General features: G+C 45.4%; 9 protein-coding genes across 9 annotated transcripts; 4 read left to right on the top strand and 5 right to left on the bottom strand.

The window, feature by feature from the left end:
- Window positions 1-104: 104 nt before the first annotated feature.
- Window positions 105-1142, bottom strand: V1508DRAFT_442860 (oxidoreductase-like protein). Its single transcript, XM_066942363.1, has 3 exons — window positions 849-1142; window positions 637-801; window positions 105-589 (listed from the first exon to the last, which is right to left on the bottom strand). Exons 1-3 carry the CDS (start codon window positions 949-951, stop codon window positions 126-128), a joined length of 732 nt encoding a protein of 243 aa, XP_066792187.1. The 5' UTR covers window positions 952-1142; the 3' UTR covers window positions 105-125.
- On the top strand, window positions 1125-3829 carry V1508DRAFT_442859 (uncharacterized protein). Its single transcript, XM_066942362.1, has 8 exons — window positions 1125-1409; window positions 1468-1612; window positions 1663-1842; window positions 1896-2099; window positions 2154-2554; window positions 2604-2862; window positions 2917-3024; window positions 3074-3829. The coding sequence occupies exons 1-8, from the start codon at window positions 1291-1293 to the stop codon at window positions 3767-3769; spliced, it is 2112 nt and encodes a 703-aa protein (XP_066792186.1). The 5' UTR covers window positions 1125-1290; the 3' UTR covers window positions 3770-3829.
- Window positions 3830-3967: 138 nt separating this feature from the next.
- On the top strand, window positions 3968-5781 carry V1508DRAFT_428582 (thioesterase-like superfamily-domain-containing protein). The gene is made up of 9 exons (XM_066941816.1): window positions 3968-4358; window positions 4415-4468; window positions 4529-4793; window positions 4851-5036; window positions 5094-5113; window positions 5164-5205; window positions 5262-5286; window positions 5346-5407; window positions 5462-5781. The coding sequence occupies exons 1-9, from the start codon at window positions 4140-4142 to the stop codon at window positions 5510-5512; spliced, it is 924 nt and encodes a 307-aa protein (XP_066792185.1). The 5' UTR covers window positions 3968-4139; the 3' UTR covers window positions 5513-5781.
- On the bottom strand, window positions 5334-6261 carry V1508DRAFT_428581 (uncharacterized protein). The gene is made up of 2 exons (XM_066941815.1): window positions 5788-6261; window positions 5334-5726 (listed from the first exon to the last, which is right to left on the bottom strand). The coding sequence occupies exons 1-2, from the start codon at window positions 5989-5991 to the stop codon at window positions 5595-5597; spliced, it is 336 nt and encodes a 111-aa protein (XP_066792184.1). The 5' UTR covers window positions 5992-6261; the 3' UTR covers window positions 5334-5594.
- Window positions 6124-8821, top strand: V1508DRAFT_428579 (WD40-repeat-containing domain protein). Its single transcript, XM_066941814.1, has 6 exons — window positions 6124-6244; window positions 6301-6999; window positions 7057-7108; window positions 7157-7260; window positions 7315-8134; window positions 8185-8821. Exons 2-6 carry the CDS (start codon window positions 6397-6399, stop codon window positions 8547-8549), a joined length of 1944 nt encoding a protein of 647 aa, XP_066792183.1. The 5' UTR covers window positions 6124-6244; window positions 6301-6396; the 3' UTR covers window positions 8550-8821.
- V1508DRAFT_428575 (tyrosine phosphatase family-domain-containing protein) lies at window positions 8668-10765 on the bottom strand. Its single transcript, XM_066941813.1, has 3 exons — window positions 10304-10765; window positions 9310-10251; window positions 8668-9254 (listed from the first exon to the last, which is right to left on the bottom strand). The coding sequence occupies exons 1-3, from the start codon at window positions 10701-10703 to the stop codon at window positions 9139-9141; spliced, it is 1458 nt and encodes a 485-aa protein (XP_066792182.1). The 5' UTR covers window positions 10704-10765; the 3' UTR covers window positions 8668-9138.
- Window positions 10766-10867: 102 nt separating this feature from the next.
- Window positions 10868-12129, top strand: V1508DRAFT_428571 (uncharacterized protein). Its single transcript, XM_066941812.1, has 4 exons — window positions 10868-11280; window positions 11335-11369; window positions 11427-11722; window positions 11769-12129. Exons 1-4 carry the CDS (start codon window positions 10998-11000, stop codon window positions 11941-11943), a joined length of 789 nt encoding a protein of 262 aa, XP_066792181.1. The 5' UTR covers window positions 10868-10997; the 3' UTR covers window positions 11944-12129.
- Window positions 12034-14158, bottom strand: V1508DRAFT_393826 (regulator of chromosome condensation 1/beta-lactamase-inhibitor protein II). Its single transcript, XM_066937979.1, has 2 exons — window positions 13108-14158; window positions 12034-13056 (listed from the first exon to the last, which is right to left on the bottom strand). Exons 1-2 carry the CDS (start codon window positions 14011-14013, stop codon window positions 12226-12228), a joined length of 1737 nt encoding a protein of 578 aa, XP_066792180.1. The 5' UTR covers window positions 14014-14158; the 3' UTR covers window positions 12034-12225.
- Window positions 14159-14177: 19 nt separating this feature from the next.
- On the bottom strand, window positions 14178-16384 carry V1508DRAFT_74878 (armadillo-type protein). The gene is made up of 7 exons (XM_066943036.1): window positions 16160-16384; window positions 15982-16110; window positions 15786-15923; window positions 15608-15733; window positions 15151-15558; window positions 14967-15095; window positions 14178-14920 (listed from the first exon to the last, which is right to left on the bottom strand). Exons 1-7 carry the CDS (start codon window positions 16239-16241, stop codon window positions 14238-14240), a joined length of 1695 nt encoding a protein of 564 aa, XP_066792179.1. The 5' UTR covers window positions 16242-16384; the 3' UTR covers window positions 14178-14237.
- Window positions 16385-16781: the final 397 nt, after the last annotated feature.

The raw sequence follows: 16781 nt of genomic DNA, 5'->3' as shown, positions 1-16781 counted from the left end.
GCAAGTCCCTCGTGGATTGGAAGCCCCTATGGGGTCAAAAGACTCCCAAACACTCTGCTTAATTTCGCATTTTTGCGGGTTTTGCGAGTTTTTGTAGGTTTTTTGCTAGGAGTTTATATTATGCATCAAGGAGGAGCGGCTGCTTCAGTGCCCATTGGCGGAGCAATATTATGTGCTTTGCCAGACCGCTGTTTCTTCAATCGCCGCTCTGTCTCAATAAACACTCTAATACCCACATCAATGCCCTTCCACGGGTCCTCATCTTCTTGCTTGTCCATTTCCTCTTCCATCCTACTCAAGCGTTTACCCTCCGCCGCGGATTTGTCGCGCGGATTCGGTCCAAAATCCTCCGGCCACAAGTCGAACCGCCCCGAGTCGATCAATGCTCTCTTTGCCTTCCTCTTCCGCTGCTGCCAGTCCTCGAAATCTTCACGGTAGAGCTCCCACACGCAATTAACGCAGCCGCTCATGCAGCAATTATCAGGCTCCCCCGGTCGCGGTGGAACTTTAATGCCTAGGATATCGCGGTATGTTGATTCTAGTGCCTGTCGTCGCTGCGGCCCAGCTAACCGAGAACCAAACACGATCTCTGCTGTGCGTTAGCTTTGTTGCTAATCTACTGCTCAGAGCACTCACTCGCTCGTTCTTGCGCAGACAGAGGTCTCGCGGTCCCCACTTTCTCTAACTGAGGGTCGAACGCTGTCTGCTTATTCGGTGTAGGTGCCGGTGCTGCGTTGAGCTTTGCCGCTTCTGCTTGCACATCCTCCTGTTCGACTGCGTAGGCAGGATATCGCTTGGCCACTACTTTTCATCAGCTCCATGTCACTTCGCGGGAACGATTGACGTACAGTCATAAAATCTATACGGATTTAAACGGCGCGTCGTGCTCGTCTGAAATTGTCGCCGAGATAGTTTAACTCTGTATGCTACTTTGCACGACATCTGGCGCATACAAACACTGTATAAGCCAACTCAAAAAGAAAATGTTATATGCTACAAACCGCGGAAACCATATATATATCAGATTTCGTCCATATATAATCTTGACAGCCCGAAGGTCTGCAGGCAGTTTGATAAAAATGTCCTTGTAGTTCGTTCCTGTGACGTATGAATAGCCGGCATCGATCAGCAAAGGAAATTTGCCGCGACGAGACCGTCCCTGAAACCCTGGAATTGGGTGAAAGCCAAACTCTGGCACCGCCGTGTACAATCACCACTTACATATCGCCACACACGATCGTACTCAGATACCTGACGCTCTGGTAATAGACGCTGAGAAAGTGAGTGAAGATGCCGCCTGCGAAGAAAGGCCCGAAGCCATTTGACAGCGGACTAAAGCGGATCGACAACAAGTTGAAGTTCACATCATTTGTTCAAGCCAACGCAATTAATCAGAAGAATTACTATACGTACGTGCCATTATTCTGACATTGTCTAGACATTTTAACGTGATTGACTATGATATAGCGAATATCTTAAACGGGATGACCAGGCTATGATATTACGACAGTTGGCAGATGACTTGGCCCGGGCTAAGGAGCCAAAGGGAATGGAAGACGCGAAACATAATGAAGACGAGATGGACGTCGATGACAAAGAGGAGCAAGAAGAGGTTTTTTTGTCACTATCGTGATAACGAGTTCAAAAGTCTTACGACAATAGGAGGCGTACGGATCAAAAGTGATCGTGATCCACCCTGGCTCGCGCAATATAAGGATAGGTCTCGCTTCTGATACGTATCCTATAACTATACCGAACGTCATCGCGTACAAAATGTCGCCGGCTGAGGTTGAGCAAACGAGTAATGCGGATCCGCCGTTTAAACCAGCTTCAGATCCAGATGTGAGTGCTACTCCATTCGTCCCTTAGTTGAATCACAAGTAATTGAGAAATAGTTCCTGCAAGTCAAGAAACAGCTATCGCAAGATTTTAAGGAACGAATGCGATTTTACAAACGGAGAGTGGCGAGTAATTCTCATGATTCGGTTCTGTCATACAATAAGCGAACAACTCCAGAGGCTATTCCAGATCATAATGACCCAAACCGCGTCGAATGGACGGATGTCTCCACTGGTCCAAATATTATTGTTGGAGAGAGAGTATGCTTCGTGCTATCTGACGACTAGTCGGGAACCGTGTCTAACGTCTGTCAGGCTCTAAATATTCCACCGTTGTCAAATCCTCGATATAGACTTCTCTGGCCGATAAAATACGGTTACTTCAATGAGACTGATTATAAATCCACTCGTCAATTAATTGGCGACCTATCAATCATCTTTGAGCATGCAATCAGCTCCGAACTCAACATTCCAAAGAAAGATCTTCCCTCGTACTCCGCCATCCTCGTTATATCCGACCTATACGACAAAGTCCAGGTAACGGAGCTTCTTGACATGCTGTTCCGGGAACTGCAATTTTCAAAAGTAGGGATAATACAGGAATCGGTCGCTGCCACATTTGGGGCCGGCATCTCGTCGGCTTGTGTGGTAGACGTTGGGGCACAAAAGACGTCCATATCATGCGTTGATGAGGGACTGTGTGTTGTTGACTCTAGGTATGTCATTACACGAATACGAATGAGACGTGTTGTACTAATTTATCAGGGTCAATTTGCCATATGGTGGAGATGACATCACACTCACACTCGCAAAGCTACTCGAGTTGTCACAATTTCCATACAAAGAATTAAATCTGTCGTATCAATATGACTGGGCACTAATGGAAGAGATAAAATCAAAATTCTCGACGACAAATGATGCCGAAATCACTGTCCAACTATACAACTTTTATCAGCGGACACCGGGACGGTCAGCACGAAAGTACTCATTCAAGACGTTTGATGAAGTCATGCTCGGTCCAATGGTATGTTTAATGCGATATTACCGTCGATTCGAATGCTGATGTGTCTCTGTGTAGTCATATTTCTTTCCAGATATATTTGAGAACGAGAATAAGCTGAAAAACAGGCATACTTTGTTTGACCGTTCTAGTGATATCTACGACTCAACATATAATGATCCCTATGTAAGTCTCTCTGGTGTGGTTTTCGATATTTTGCTGACATATCCAATAGTCTGAGGCGCAAACAAGTCTCTACGCACAGTATGTCCCAAGCGTTGACGCAAATTTGACACAGTTACAGCATCAACAGCAAATCTCAGTGTCTACACCGCGTGCATCCACGAAGTCCAACTCACTCGCTCACCGTCAAGATGAAACGCCGACTTCGTCCGCGGCAGGTACACCGGCACCTGAGGTGCCACCTGCCGCTACTGCAAATCTCTCGGCGGCAGCAGCATCACTAACTGCGGCCACCGGGGTTGCCGGCGCCTTAGGTGGCAATGCTGCTACTCGTGCCGCTGCCGGTCCATCGTTTCAAGCGCTATCTCTCGCGTTAATGAACACTCGCGTCACGATTCAGGCACCTTTAGACCAGGCTATTATTGAGAGCATCACCCAAGTTAGCAAGGTCGACGAATCTCGCGGCAAGCGTATGTACGAAAACATCATTGTGGTTGGAGGCGGCGCCTCCAATATTCCAGCCTTCAACCGTCTGCTGGAAGACCGCGTAGCAATGTGGAAAGGTTGGAGCACCGGATCTGTCACGGTGATGCCGACGCCTAGAGATATGGATCCAACGCTCTTGGTTTGGAAGGGTGGGTCCGTCTTTGTGAAGTTGAAGATTGCAAACGAGGTGTGGATTGGGTCTCGGGATTGGGATCTACTAGGAAGCAGGTGCTTGCAATATAAGTGTTTGTTCTTGTATTAGGAGCAGCGTATGTCAAGAAAAAATATGTATAATATATTGTAATGCAATTGTGTTTATTAATCGACTGTTCCGCGTGATATGCTGCGAAGTTGTGCCTGTAGTCCGGTGACTTGAGAGCCGCAAGCCCGTTAAGCCGACAGCCGAGGCAACTTCAGGGGAACCTCGGTGATCCGGGGTACACACACACTATAATTACCACTTCGCCTCCCTTGGATCTTGGTATCCTTGCAGCCCGATACTCTCTCAAAACTTAACATATTTTTGTATTAGAGTGTGCGCCGCGCAGATATAGCCTTTAGTTTGAGTTCTCGGCGAGCAGACTACTCTAACCCTGCACACAATAGCTCCCGCGAGTCTTCCACCCAAAATAATGGTGTCGTCCTCCGACGACGTCGCACCAGTAGAGAAACTTCTGAAGATCGAACAGCTCGATGTAGATCTCTACAGAAGCGCCGAGCCGTTGTACATGGCGAAAGGTGCACGGGGCCTTTACGGCGGAAATGTCATCTCACAATCACTAATGGCGGCCATTAACACAGTTCCACCGGAATACAATGTCCACAGCATGCACTGCTACTTCGTTTTGGCTGTATGTCGACTTTGGTGATTTGGGTTGGATTGATATAATGTACTAAGACATCACAGGGTGATCCTGCCTTACCCGTTCTCTACAAGGTCCAGCATGTTCGTGAAGGTCACGTACGTAAACCAGCTAAATAGTACCAAGATGATTTTGACTTGTAACTCCGAATTTCATAGTCGTTTATTACACGAACAGTTCAGGCACGGCAGAGAGGACGATGTATCTTTACGACGACAATATCTTTCCAGGCCCGGGAGAAAACATCGCTCTCTCATCAGCCGGATTACCCGGGAGCGTTGCTGCCACAGCCGGACGAGCTTCCTGACTACACTGCAATTGTTGGAGAGCTTTATAAGAATGGAACTATCACAAAGAGCGAGCTTATGTCTGCAGAACAGCTCTCGGCTACTCTTCCGACGGATACAAGAGTTGTCATGATCGGTGAGCTTAATCATTTGAGGTAGCTGTGAGGCAAGGTGGTTGATCCCTAGATCATAGAGTATCCTGATGGAACCCCTCCAGATCAGAAGAAGAACTACATGTGGGTCAGGGCGAAGGGAAAGATTAAGAATGAAGGAGCGCATACGATGGCCCTGGCCTACTTCAGTGACAACGGTTTCTTAGGAACTTCGGCACGCATTAACGGAGTAAATGCCAAGGATATTGCCATGATGGTCAGCCTGGGTACGTTTTACCAAGAATGTTTGGAAGAGGAATAGTACGTGATTAACGATGATGTAGACCACAGCATATATTTTCACGTATAAGGACGATGTGAACATCTTTTTGGTAAGCATGCTAAGTGTGATAGGCTCCTTTCAAGGCAGACGAATGGATGCTATACCAGATGGAGGTAAGTGTCTACTACTCATACTGTTATATATGCACTTGTACCTAAGTTTGCTATAGTCACCTTGGACTGGTTCTGCTAGAGGTAGGAGGCCCAAGTCGAATGTGGGATTACTACGTGCACTTGGCTAATACATTGTAAAGGACTTGTATTTGGTAAAATATTTACTCAAGACGGAATCCTTGCTGCGTCTATTATTCAAGAAGTATGTTGGTCGTTTGGTACACACTAACTACCACTGAGCTAAAGAATCGAACAGGGCGTACTCCGGTTTGCTGACACTACGGCGAAAACGAAGTCGAAGCTGTAAGTCCGCGAGGCAGTAATTCTAAGATTCATAGATGATTGCGTAATGTATGGCTATAGCCAATGGATTCTAGTTCGTAGTTTGGTTAAGATAATATTCTGGCGTCTATAGATTTCTGTACGAGATCAATAACATCCCGTTCATGAATTTTATGCATAATTTTCTTCACGCCTTCGTTTTCTGCAGTTTGAAAGTGAATCACGGGAACGTCGTACGCCTATGCGTCTGTTAGTAAGTAAATGTTTGAATATAATACAACGATGAAATTCGGCACGGACGTATTTGTCGAACCATTCTTTGTTCTCTGGTTTCAGGATATCGATTTCTGAATATCTAAATTTCGGCAGACGCTTAATTGCGTTGGCAATCGATATTTTGGCTTCATCGCATAGGCCACATTGTGGACGTGAGAAAATCGTCATGACAGGAAAGGTATTGGCGGCTGCTGCCAACGAAGATATTAAAGTAGGGCGCATGGTCATCCAAGTCGTAGTTCGATTAATTGTATTCTCTATTAGGTGTATCGTTGTAGTGAATCGAAATGTGTTTTACAGTCGCGCGTCGATATTCCATACGAGAATTGTAACCGCACCTCCGACCCACCTCCTGAATTTTGTTCACATAAGCGATAGGACACTCTGCCCCTCCACAGCCTCGCCTGATATCAACGTCGACAGCTCTTCTTGCTACGAGTGCCTGAGAGATAGGGACGATTGTCGATGTAGAAAGGGGCTCGTATGTTTTTCGGTGACTGGTACGTTATATTGTTTTACTGCGCTAAGCAATTTCAGGGGCCCTTAAAAGTACTGGCAGAATTGTCTCTATCTTACGAATTTGAATGTCCTGAGACTATATATGGCTTCGTAATTGCTAACAATAGCAGAAATATGGATGAAGACGATAATATCCTCGATCGTTCCGAAGATGATCGAGAGGACGAAGTCCTGACCGGTCAAGATTCGGATGCGGGGGTAGATGAAAACGACAACGATCCTGATGGTGACAACGAAATGGATGTCGATGATGACGATGATGACGACGATCGGGATGACGAAGGCGAAGGTGAGGACGAAGGAGATGGTGATGCCGACGCAGATGGTGACGGAGAGCAAGTTGCTGAAGGCGACGACGATGAATATGGTCAGCCACAAGCAGACTCGCAGCGAAAGGCACCAAAAGGGGACAAAGATATGACAGTTATTCTTGACAACGAAGCTCTGGCGCTATATTCATACTCACATTCCAGACAATTCGCAAAAGATAAACTTCTAGAAGGTTTGGATACATGCGTGTCCTACGATATCGCTCCGTACGTGGCAGCGCCAATGTCCACTTCTATAAATTGCATGGACTTACCGCAGAGCATGCGATGGTTATTCACTGGCGGACAAGATGGCTTTATTCGGAAATTTGATTTTTATCAGTCGGTAAATGGAAAATTGCCCTTAACAGTCGCGCAGAAACATCCGTTCGCCGACACCATCACTAAGGTATTATGAAATTTATATAATTAATCATTGCTGCAATCATTACTAATTAATCTGCAGGCTGGTGTGCTAGTTTCATATTGGGAAAACGAAGTACCAGTTGATCCTGATCGTATGTGTACCTGTTTTTAGACCACGGAGTTATCTAACTGCATACTAGCTATCGCAGTGACAGGTCCACCGGAAGAGCATGACATGAAAATATCGCCCGTATATGCACTGGCAGTTCAATCACAGTGTCTATGGCTTGTATCTGGGCTAGAGGTATGCCGCGTTTTCTTGGCTAATTTGGATGTAGTGCTAAGATTTATATTTTAGACTGGCGGTATAACGCTACAAACTATCAGACACGCAGAAGGTCGCGTACACGCACACCTACAAAAACACACATCCACAGTGTCGGTCCTTCGTTTAAATCGTGACGAGACTTCGGTTGTAAGTGGTAGTTGGGACAAGAATGTTGTCGAATGGGATCTCAACAGAGGAGATATTGTGCGGGAATTCACTGGTAGTACTGGCCAAATCAGTGTCATTGCATGGCGGCCTGACAATGCGTCCACAGTACCGTTGTCGTATACTGCACACAAGGCCGAATCAAATGACGATCCCACCAACGATGCCAGTAAAGATTACAATGAAGCATCGCAGAACAAACCCAAAGACGAGGACTCTGACCTCGGCTCGTTGTTCGGTGAAGATGATGACGATGACGATCAAGACAAGATGGCATTGGATTCTCTCTTAGAAGATTCAGCTATGGAAGTCGCAGTTGGAGATGCCGACACAAAAGTGGCTGACCCTCATGTGACCGGTGACGAGTCAACCACCAATGGCGTCAAGATCAATGACTTGCCGAACGGACTATCAAGCAGCCAAAAGGGATCTGGCTGTTCGCCATCTACGGGATCTACAGTGTCAGCTACGATCAATGGTCAGACAACAGATAATAAACGGGAAGGTCAGTCAAATAATATCTTCCTGACAGCGTCAATTGACGGCAAATCGCGAATTTGGGATAGAAGAATGGCGCGGTGCATATCCGAGATCGGGCTGGCAGCAAATGTTCCTCCGTGGTGTATGAGTGCTTGCTGGGCACTCGATGGCAATAACGTGTACATTGGTCGCAGAAATGGAATAGGTACGTATTTTCTTGCATGCGCATTGTTGCAGTTACTAACATGCCGCTAGTCGAGGAGTATTCGGTCCACGCAATGGACAAACCGGTGCGATCGCTGAAGCTTCCGGGAGGATCCGGCCCTGTCAGCTGTGTTACCCCCATGCCGAACGGACGGCATCTCGTGTGCGCGTCGTTTGACAATATCAGACTATACGACCTAAAGGCTTCCGTCGGCACAGGAAGCATAGCTTCAGCGAAAAATACTGTAACCAGTAAAGTACCGTTCCTCATCGTTCCAGGTCATCACGGCGGCACCATATCTGACATTCTTATTGATCAAACATGCCAATATATGGTCACGTCTGGTGGGAACCGTGGCTGGGAAGGTGGCCCCACGGAAGTCATGTTAGTGTACGAGATAGAGAAAATTGTGTAATTTCTTCCGCTGTGTATCATCGAGAAATGTAAAATATTCACGTTAATTATGGAGTTGGAACGGATCTTTTGTAGACTATTTACGTCTGTCTGTCAAAATGTACGATGTGATGATAGTTGGCTCTATCAACTTTCAAATTCTACTAGAAATGTACTATATCTATCAGATTTTAATTTCCCCTTACGGCGTCTAGAATCTATAGAACAGCTCTCGCAGTCGGCATACAATGATCGTGGAATACAAGGCCTTCAGATCGACGTTCTCTTTCATGCGGATCAATGACTAATAGATTGTTTCTGATACTTTCGATATCTAGTTCCGTAAATTTCAGATAATTGAGCAAATACCCTTCAACGCCTCCGTATTCTGCATTAATAATGTCGATCATTCTGCGCATCGCCTCAAAGCTAACAGTGCTGTTAAAATAGATCAATAAAAAGAAATTAGTTGGCACATACTTTGAGCTCATAATATTTTTGATGAGATCTGGACTGGCTGCTGCGAACAAGTTGGATATACTTGACAGCACGCGGCCATACTCATCCTGAAGCCCAAGCTGTGTCATTTCATATTCCCTGCCATTTCTCTGTTAGCAAAAACAAAACAACGTATCGGATGGCTCATAATACCTGGCGATATTATCCGCATCGACGTCAGCTATCATAAGAATCAAAGCACAGATAACACCCGTTCTATCTTTGCCAGCTAAAACAAATTGTCAATTCTTGCACAAGAAAGCATTTCCGATCTGTGTACTAACCAGTGCAATGTATAATTAGGGACTTATCTGAGTGATCTCTAATGTACTCTAAGATCGTCCGATATGCTGTAATGCCTTCTTCTAAAAACTCTCTATAAACAATCAAAAATCCTTCGGCACCCAGAGAGAGTTGTTCCAGCTTCTTAGCAATCTCGCCAGCCGAAATGTCTCCATCTACACCCATAGGAACGTGCTGTCTATCCAAACCTGGAATCTCATAGGCACCATTCTTTTGGCATTCTTGGGATGACCGCAGATCAAATGACTTGCAAATGTTTAGATCTTTGAGAGCAATTTTGCCATTCTCTGTGACCGTACTCATCTGCGCAGCTCTGAAAATGTAGCCAGTTCGAACGTATCTGCCATCTCGAGTCTTCCAACCGCCCAAATCACGACAATTAAGCACCCCACCAATTGATTTCCAGCGAGTGATAGCACCCACATAGTAGGTTCTCTCGTGGAAACGTTTACGTCGCGATTCTGGTGAAATCCAATCCGTGATGAGCCTGACAACTTCGGAATTGTAATTAATGCGTTCGCCAGTTTCCAGATCGTGAGCGTAAAAGTTGTGGTCCGCCTCAGGGATGAACTTCAGCGTGTGTCGATTGCCTAACAAATTGGCGTACATTTCTGAGTCGTTCACAGAAATATGGGTATCTTTGAGACCATATATGGTCAGAAAAGACGTCGAATCAGGCAGACGCGAAATGTCATTCATGTTTGGTTTCGCAAGGCTGTATGTCTCGTTAGCTGGAACGAAAACCCTCTGCAGTTTCATATATCGAGGTACGTCAGCCCAATGCCCTTTGTCTTCCTCCCAGGTTGGTGATTGGCGAGCTACACGGTCATAAATCTGTTCCGCTCGGAATCTGCCGCTGCAATTGATGATATTGGGAATTGAAGGGTCGAAACGCACAGAATAGCAGAGTCCAGCCAGGGCACCTAAACGAAGCGACATATTAGTGCCGTTCACTGTCAACAGCAGCAAATATACCTCTCGAATGTCCTACTAACGCCAGCACATAAAGCTTCTTAACTTCCCTAACATAATGAAGCACATCCTTGATATCGTGGAAATCCTCGTCAAGCGTGCGGCCGTCGGATGACTCGATCTCAGCGGATTCCCCGCACCCACGGAAGTCATAACGAAATGAATACAGTCCCAGCGGACTTTCGGCAAGCTTATGTGCTAGTATTTTATGGTAGCAATAGTTCTTGTGCCCACCGAATCCGTGCATTATAACGACAACGCTGGGCGGGTAAGAAGGATTGGTCGGCGCAGTCAGGATCCCAATTATAGCGCCGGATGCCGAAGTCGATGGTAGCGAGAACGAGACTTCGACCCGTTCCTCGGTAAAAGCGGGAACATCTCGCGGCACATCATCCATTGACATAGACAATCCTGATCAATAGATTTTAGAGTGCGAAACAAATACAAGTTGTGGGCAATTTACGGATGGCAATCGACCATCCAATTCAGGGGAAAGGAAAGGGTAAAAGTATAAAAGTCGGTGACAATACTGCGAATTTGTCACCGCGCGATACGAACTCGAGTAATCCGAAGGGCAAGGTTTCCTGTTGTGTCATAACCGGACCGCGTCATGACGCATTGTTTTTGATCAAGCCAATGGTGTAACTACTATCAGTACACAATAGTCTATTCTATATTCTAGTTTGGCTTTAGAATCATGTCGTATCCAAACCAGCATTACGGAGAGAGCGGGTCCAACAACCTTCAGTTCTACGCATCGAACTATGACACACCAGCAGCGGCTGCTTCTGCTGGGCAGTACTCTCGAGGCGGCATTGGTGGCGCAATTCCGACGTTTGGTGGCAGTGGAGGAGTTCCAGGCGCTTCAGTTGGAGGTGTAGATGGGATGTCGGCAGCTACAAGTGGCGAGCGGCTAAGTGGTGGATGGTTGGCGGCATTTGGCACTGGTGGCTATTCGGATGAACCACCTTTATTAGAAGGTAGCATTGTTGGTTTGGCGTACTCGGACAAATATAGCTAATACCTCTGAGTAGAGTTGGGAATCAATTTTGGGCATATCAAATCAAAGGTTAGTTGTGAAGTCTTGAATCAGGTTCTACCAAAGCTTTATTTAACTAGTCCATAGACTCTCACTGTCCTTAATCCACTAGCAAGGGTAGACCAGAACATCATGGACGACTCCGATCTTGCCGGTCCCATATTGTTTTGTCTACTGCTTGGTACATGCCTATTATTTTCAGGAAAGGCTCATTTTGGTTATATTTATGGAGTAGCATTACTCGGATCAATATCACTGCATTTAATAATGAACCTCATGGCAACCACAAGCAGTATCGATTTTATTCGAACAGCAAGCGTTTTGGGCTATTGTCTCTTACCTTTAGTCTGTGCCTCAGCATTCGGAGTGGTTATGTCGATGGAGTAAGTCTTCAACGGACTTAGATTGTAACAATGCTGATGTGTTTAGTAACGTGATCGGTTATTTTATCTCGACTTTGGCGATATTCTGGTGTACATATTCATCCTCAGCAATGTTCGTCGCTGTTCTTCAACTCTCAGACATGCGGCCATTAGTTGCCTACCCACTGATGTTATTCTATAGTGTTTTTGCGGTCATGTCTATATTTGCAGACAAAGCTTAGTCGGCTACGGGAGATTTTAACTGTCGAATGATATCTAATTGTATTTAACAGTCTAGCGTCTAAGGAACTTGTATTATTAGAATGTACTTTGTCACAGAGTATATGAGTTATGTACCAAGAATTAAGTGCACTGGCTAGGATAACGAATTTTCATAGCAGCATGAATGCATAATACCATTAAAAAACAATATTACTAACAATCTTCCAAATAGCTTACAACTCTCCAAACTTTTTCGGTTCATTAATCACAACTTTTAGAAGTCTAATTAAAATACACCGCTTCTATTGGATACCACCCAGAACACTAAACTGACCTCCAGCTCCGGCAAGAAGCATATTAACCCCTCTGGTGGCCGTGTTCTCGATCTTTGTAGGTACCTCAACGTCTTCAGCGGCAGGGCCCTGACCAACCTGATACGTCTCGCCGAAACCCCACGACCACGCAGATCCGTCGTCTCTGGCTAAGGCAATATTATGATGACTACCACATGTCACGAGCTTGAATTTCGTATCATCCTCCACATCCACCTTGGTTGGAATGGGAAGGAATCGCGGATGTCCAGCGGCATCCTTTACTATAGATTCTGGAAGCTCATCCTTTTTGACACCAATCTCAGAGGAGTCTAACCGTCCAAAACTGTACATATCGCCAGTCGAAGACAATGCAACCGAATGATGTTCACCACCGGTGATGCTAATGATATCTTCGTCCTTAAGCGCGTCAATATACGTGGGAGATGTCACAACAGCGCCATCTTCGCCCGCGCCTTCACTCGGAATTCCACACTGTCCATATTGATTCAAACCCCATGCCATTACACGGTTTGATGTATCAATCGCAAACGCGTGGAATTCCCCAGACCCTATGAATTTGATATTTTTAATGCCAAATTCTCTTGGATGTAGCGATTGCATACGTGCGCGTTCGACGACGCGACGACCAAGCTGGAACTGCTGTCCATTTCCCCATGAAAAGACCTTGCCATTAGTGGTAAGGGCGATTACATGATCTTTTCCGGCAACTATTTGAGCGACTGAGTAAGGGATTGGGACTTGGACCGGAGTGACTTGAAACTCAACTTCGTCACTAAAACCGAGAACGCCTTCGTTGCACTTAGTACCATGTTAATATTAGCCCGTCAGAGAAATTGCTTGTTGACTTACTCTAAATGTACCCCATGACCAGAGTCTTCCTTCACTGGTAAGAGCCAATGACAAGTTGTCTGACGCTGCGACCTGGACAAAAACTAAATCATCGGGCAAGTTTTCGACAAACGCCGGTGTACTTTCCAGAGGATTCAGATCGCCGTCGTCATCATCATCGTCGGCGTCCATGTCCCTCAACATGCCTTCCTCGCCACCCGACGTATTACGACCTAATGCACCATGATCATTGCAACCCCAAGACCATAGCTTTCCACTTTTGTCGATAGCAATTACGTGCGCACCGCCGACGGCGAAGTCAACGATCGAAATATTATCAATAGGCAAGAAAGGGTTAAGCCGCGGTCTCTTGACTTCCTTGTTCTTCGCATCTGGACCTAGACCAAGCTCAGACATACTACCTGTTCCAACAACATAGATATTGAGCGGTTCTGTCTTCAATGAGGGAATAGGGATAATAGTCTTGCCGGTAGTCTTTCTGAGCTTGTATGGAGGCGGGAAAATACTCTTCCGGTGCTCTTTAGCCTCCTTGAAGCCATTCGTCACCGGTTCCTGCTTTGTCACGACATCGGCTTCCTTATCTTTTTTATCGGTCGTAAATGTTTCATCGATCTGCGTATCCACCGCGTGGTCCTTTTCAGACCTTGTTACTGTCTCTTCAACCAGCTTGAGCTTGCCTTCATCTTTAGGAAAACCATCAGGTTCAGTAACAGTTGTGGCAATCGAGTCAGCCGCTGTTGCAAGAGAATCCCTCAACGAATCAGCCCTACTACTTGCAACAGACGGCACCTTACGAGGCGCGGAGACCACAGACTCGCGGTATCTTGTTTGCCTCTTCGCAGGAGAAACAAGTGCAGATTCTGCCTCTCCATCGGACCGTTGCTTGCGTTTGCGTCCCAGTGGCATTAGTTGAGATTGGAAAACGAGATGATGAATTGATCGAAGATAATGACATTTGATGGATTTCAGGCGCGGCAGAAAGTTCTGACTTACCCTGACCGCCGCACACTACAGATTCACGGTACGCGGACAATCGACGAGATTTCATTTACGCCTATGGGTTCAATCATTTACTGTTGTCCATCTCCATGCATTATTGTATAATACAACCTGTTTATTAATATTTATTGCTAAATGCCAGTATGAACGGATTGGCGTCTGACGATCTCCGCATCGATTTCAGCAACTAATCTACTCAGGGGTCTTTCATCTGGTAATTCCGAGACTATATTGCCTAGAACCCTGAAAATCGCGTTAATACTCATTATCACTTCGCGAGAAACTCGAGGATTCTCTATAAGCTGTCTCAGCCTATCGGTCAAGTCGTCCCGATCGTCTAACAAGTTGACGAGAAAGCTCTTCGTCTCATTGTCGTGCGCAAACAACGACAACGCGTACACAGTCCCCGGAATAAACGTAGATTCTTGATCTTGGTCGAGCAACAGCTGAAGTATGATTTCAAAAAGTAACTTTACTTGCTGTATATCATTCGAGAAAGCCTCTGTCAAGAGCGACAATAACTCATCTGTACAAGCCAATCTAGCTGTGGCTCTAATAAACGCACACAACAGCCTTGCAGTCTCTATCTTCAAGTTCTTCTCCTCGTTTTTTTTCCCTATCTCCAAGCACCGAGAAAGAATTCCATCTTCTGGATTTGATTTTGCAAGATCGTAAGCGTTTTCGTATGAATTGTTTACTAATTGTCGTAGCACGCTGAGACCTGAGAAGACGACCTGAGGCGACATATCTTTATTGATGAGTTTTTTGACCGCTGTATATGCATTTTCCTCCACTAATTGTCGTTTATTCTCCTCTAAAAAAATTAGAAACCATTGTCTACATTGAAACCTGAATCTTACCACTGATGGCTAAATTCTTGAGAAATCCTCCGGCGGCATGAAGTTCCTGTGCCGAAGTCATTATATTCACGGTGCATATAATATCGTTATGTAATTGTAGATCATGAACAACTTTGATACACGCCGCCTCTGCACAGATACGTTAGCACACATGCCGCTCCCATATGACATCCATCATGCACACCATTCGTAGCGAGATTGCCTAAAGCTGTGAGCCCAGCCGCTCGCAAACTAGAAATTCCGCTGCCAGAACCGCGGTTCAAGATCCAACACCGCCAAAGTTGAACAAGTTCGTTATCCAAAGAGACTTTGTCCGGAAACTCGTCAAGGCAAGATATATTTGCAAGAGCCATCAGGACGTCTGCCAATACCTCGCTAGCATCTTCTGCTTCAACTGATTCGGCAAATTTTTCGTAAAGATGACATAGTTTCCGTAGATCAAAAAGATCATTTTCGAGTGCTCTTGACTGGAACGACTTAAACGAAAGCACTTTCGTGATCAAAATTGAGTATTCGCCAATGCTAGATAGCCCAATAGACTGTATCAGCGTATGTAACGCCGACGGGGGTAAAATACTCTCGGACATAGCTTCTGCTCGAGTTTAGTATCCAAAACAAATTTAGAAAGAAGTAAGTTATACCGTTTAATATGAGCATCTCCAAAGTTCTTAGGATAAAATCAGATATGTCATCGTGGTGAAGGTTATCCAGCAGATAGAACAATACTGTTACGACTCCATTGTCTATCAAATACTTTTGCGCTGGCTCTTTTTCATATCAGCAATAACGCGATGCAGGAGTTATAGTCAATACTCTCACCGTAGTCGTTGCAGAAATTAAAAGCAACAATAATACTTGTATTCCTGATATTGTCGTTCTCCCCACCGGCAGCAGTCAGTGACGATTTCAGAGCCTGCAAAAATACTTCGTCCCGCATGACTAAGTCACGATTGGCATCTGCACGACCCGTAATTAGATCTTCTAGTCATTACAGGTCTTTAATGAGGAGTCGTACTGTTATCTGCACACATATTCCCGAGAACTCTCAGACATTGAAATCGGACCGACGACGATCCATTTTGCAGATTGCTCGCTATATCGTAAACGAGCTGTGATTTTCCATTAAATTCGGGTCTAGTGCTTTCTGTGCACTAGTTAGCAACTTGACCTGTTTAATTCTATAGGTAACATGCCATTTGCCGCGAGAGAAGCTAGCTCTGATAGTTCCACCTCCAATTGCTTTGGATCATACGAACTCAATGCCTCAGCTATCATAATAAAATTTATTGAGATCTTTGATTAATTGCCTTTATTATTGCCTCATATCACATTCAGAAGCAATGTAATCAAAGGGCAAGAACGGCAAAGCTAGATGGTTAACATGAAAATCAGGGTTGCAGGCTGTACTTCTGCCGCGGGTATAAATCGAACCAAAGAACTAGGGCTCGGGACCGGTTGCAAAATTCGGTCGCGGGCGTGAAACCGAACCAGCTACGTCCTCTGACCCGGACTGGACCGGAATTTACTGCAAGGAAGGCATTCTCGACCGGACGACCGATTTTTAGTAATTATCGGCGAAACCGGACCGTTTCGAAAGAACCGTTGCCTTTTCGCGCGTAGCAAAAAAAGTTATTGATTAGTTACATGCAATATATCTATATTTTGGAAACAAGAAGTGAACATGAAAACGCATGAAGTGCAAAACGAAAATAAAAGATGAAGTGCAAAACGAAAATAACTCAGCGACTCACCCCATATTTCAAACGATGCTTTAAAAACATAAGAATAGAGAGCGTGCTGGAACTCAATGAGCTA

The sequence above is a fragment of the Lipomyces doorenjongii genome (genome assembly GCF_038497915.1).
Source record: "Lipomyces doorenjongii strain NRRL Y-27504 unplaced genomic scaffold V1508scaffold_165, whole genome shotgun sequence".
Lineage (NCBI taxonomy): Eukaryota > Fungi > Ascomycota > Lipomycetes > Lipomycetales > Lipomycetaceae > Lipomyces > Lipomyces doorenjongii.
The sequence above is the reverse complement of the archived record's forward strand: the minus strand, read 5'-3'. Positions and strand labels throughout refer to the sequence as shown.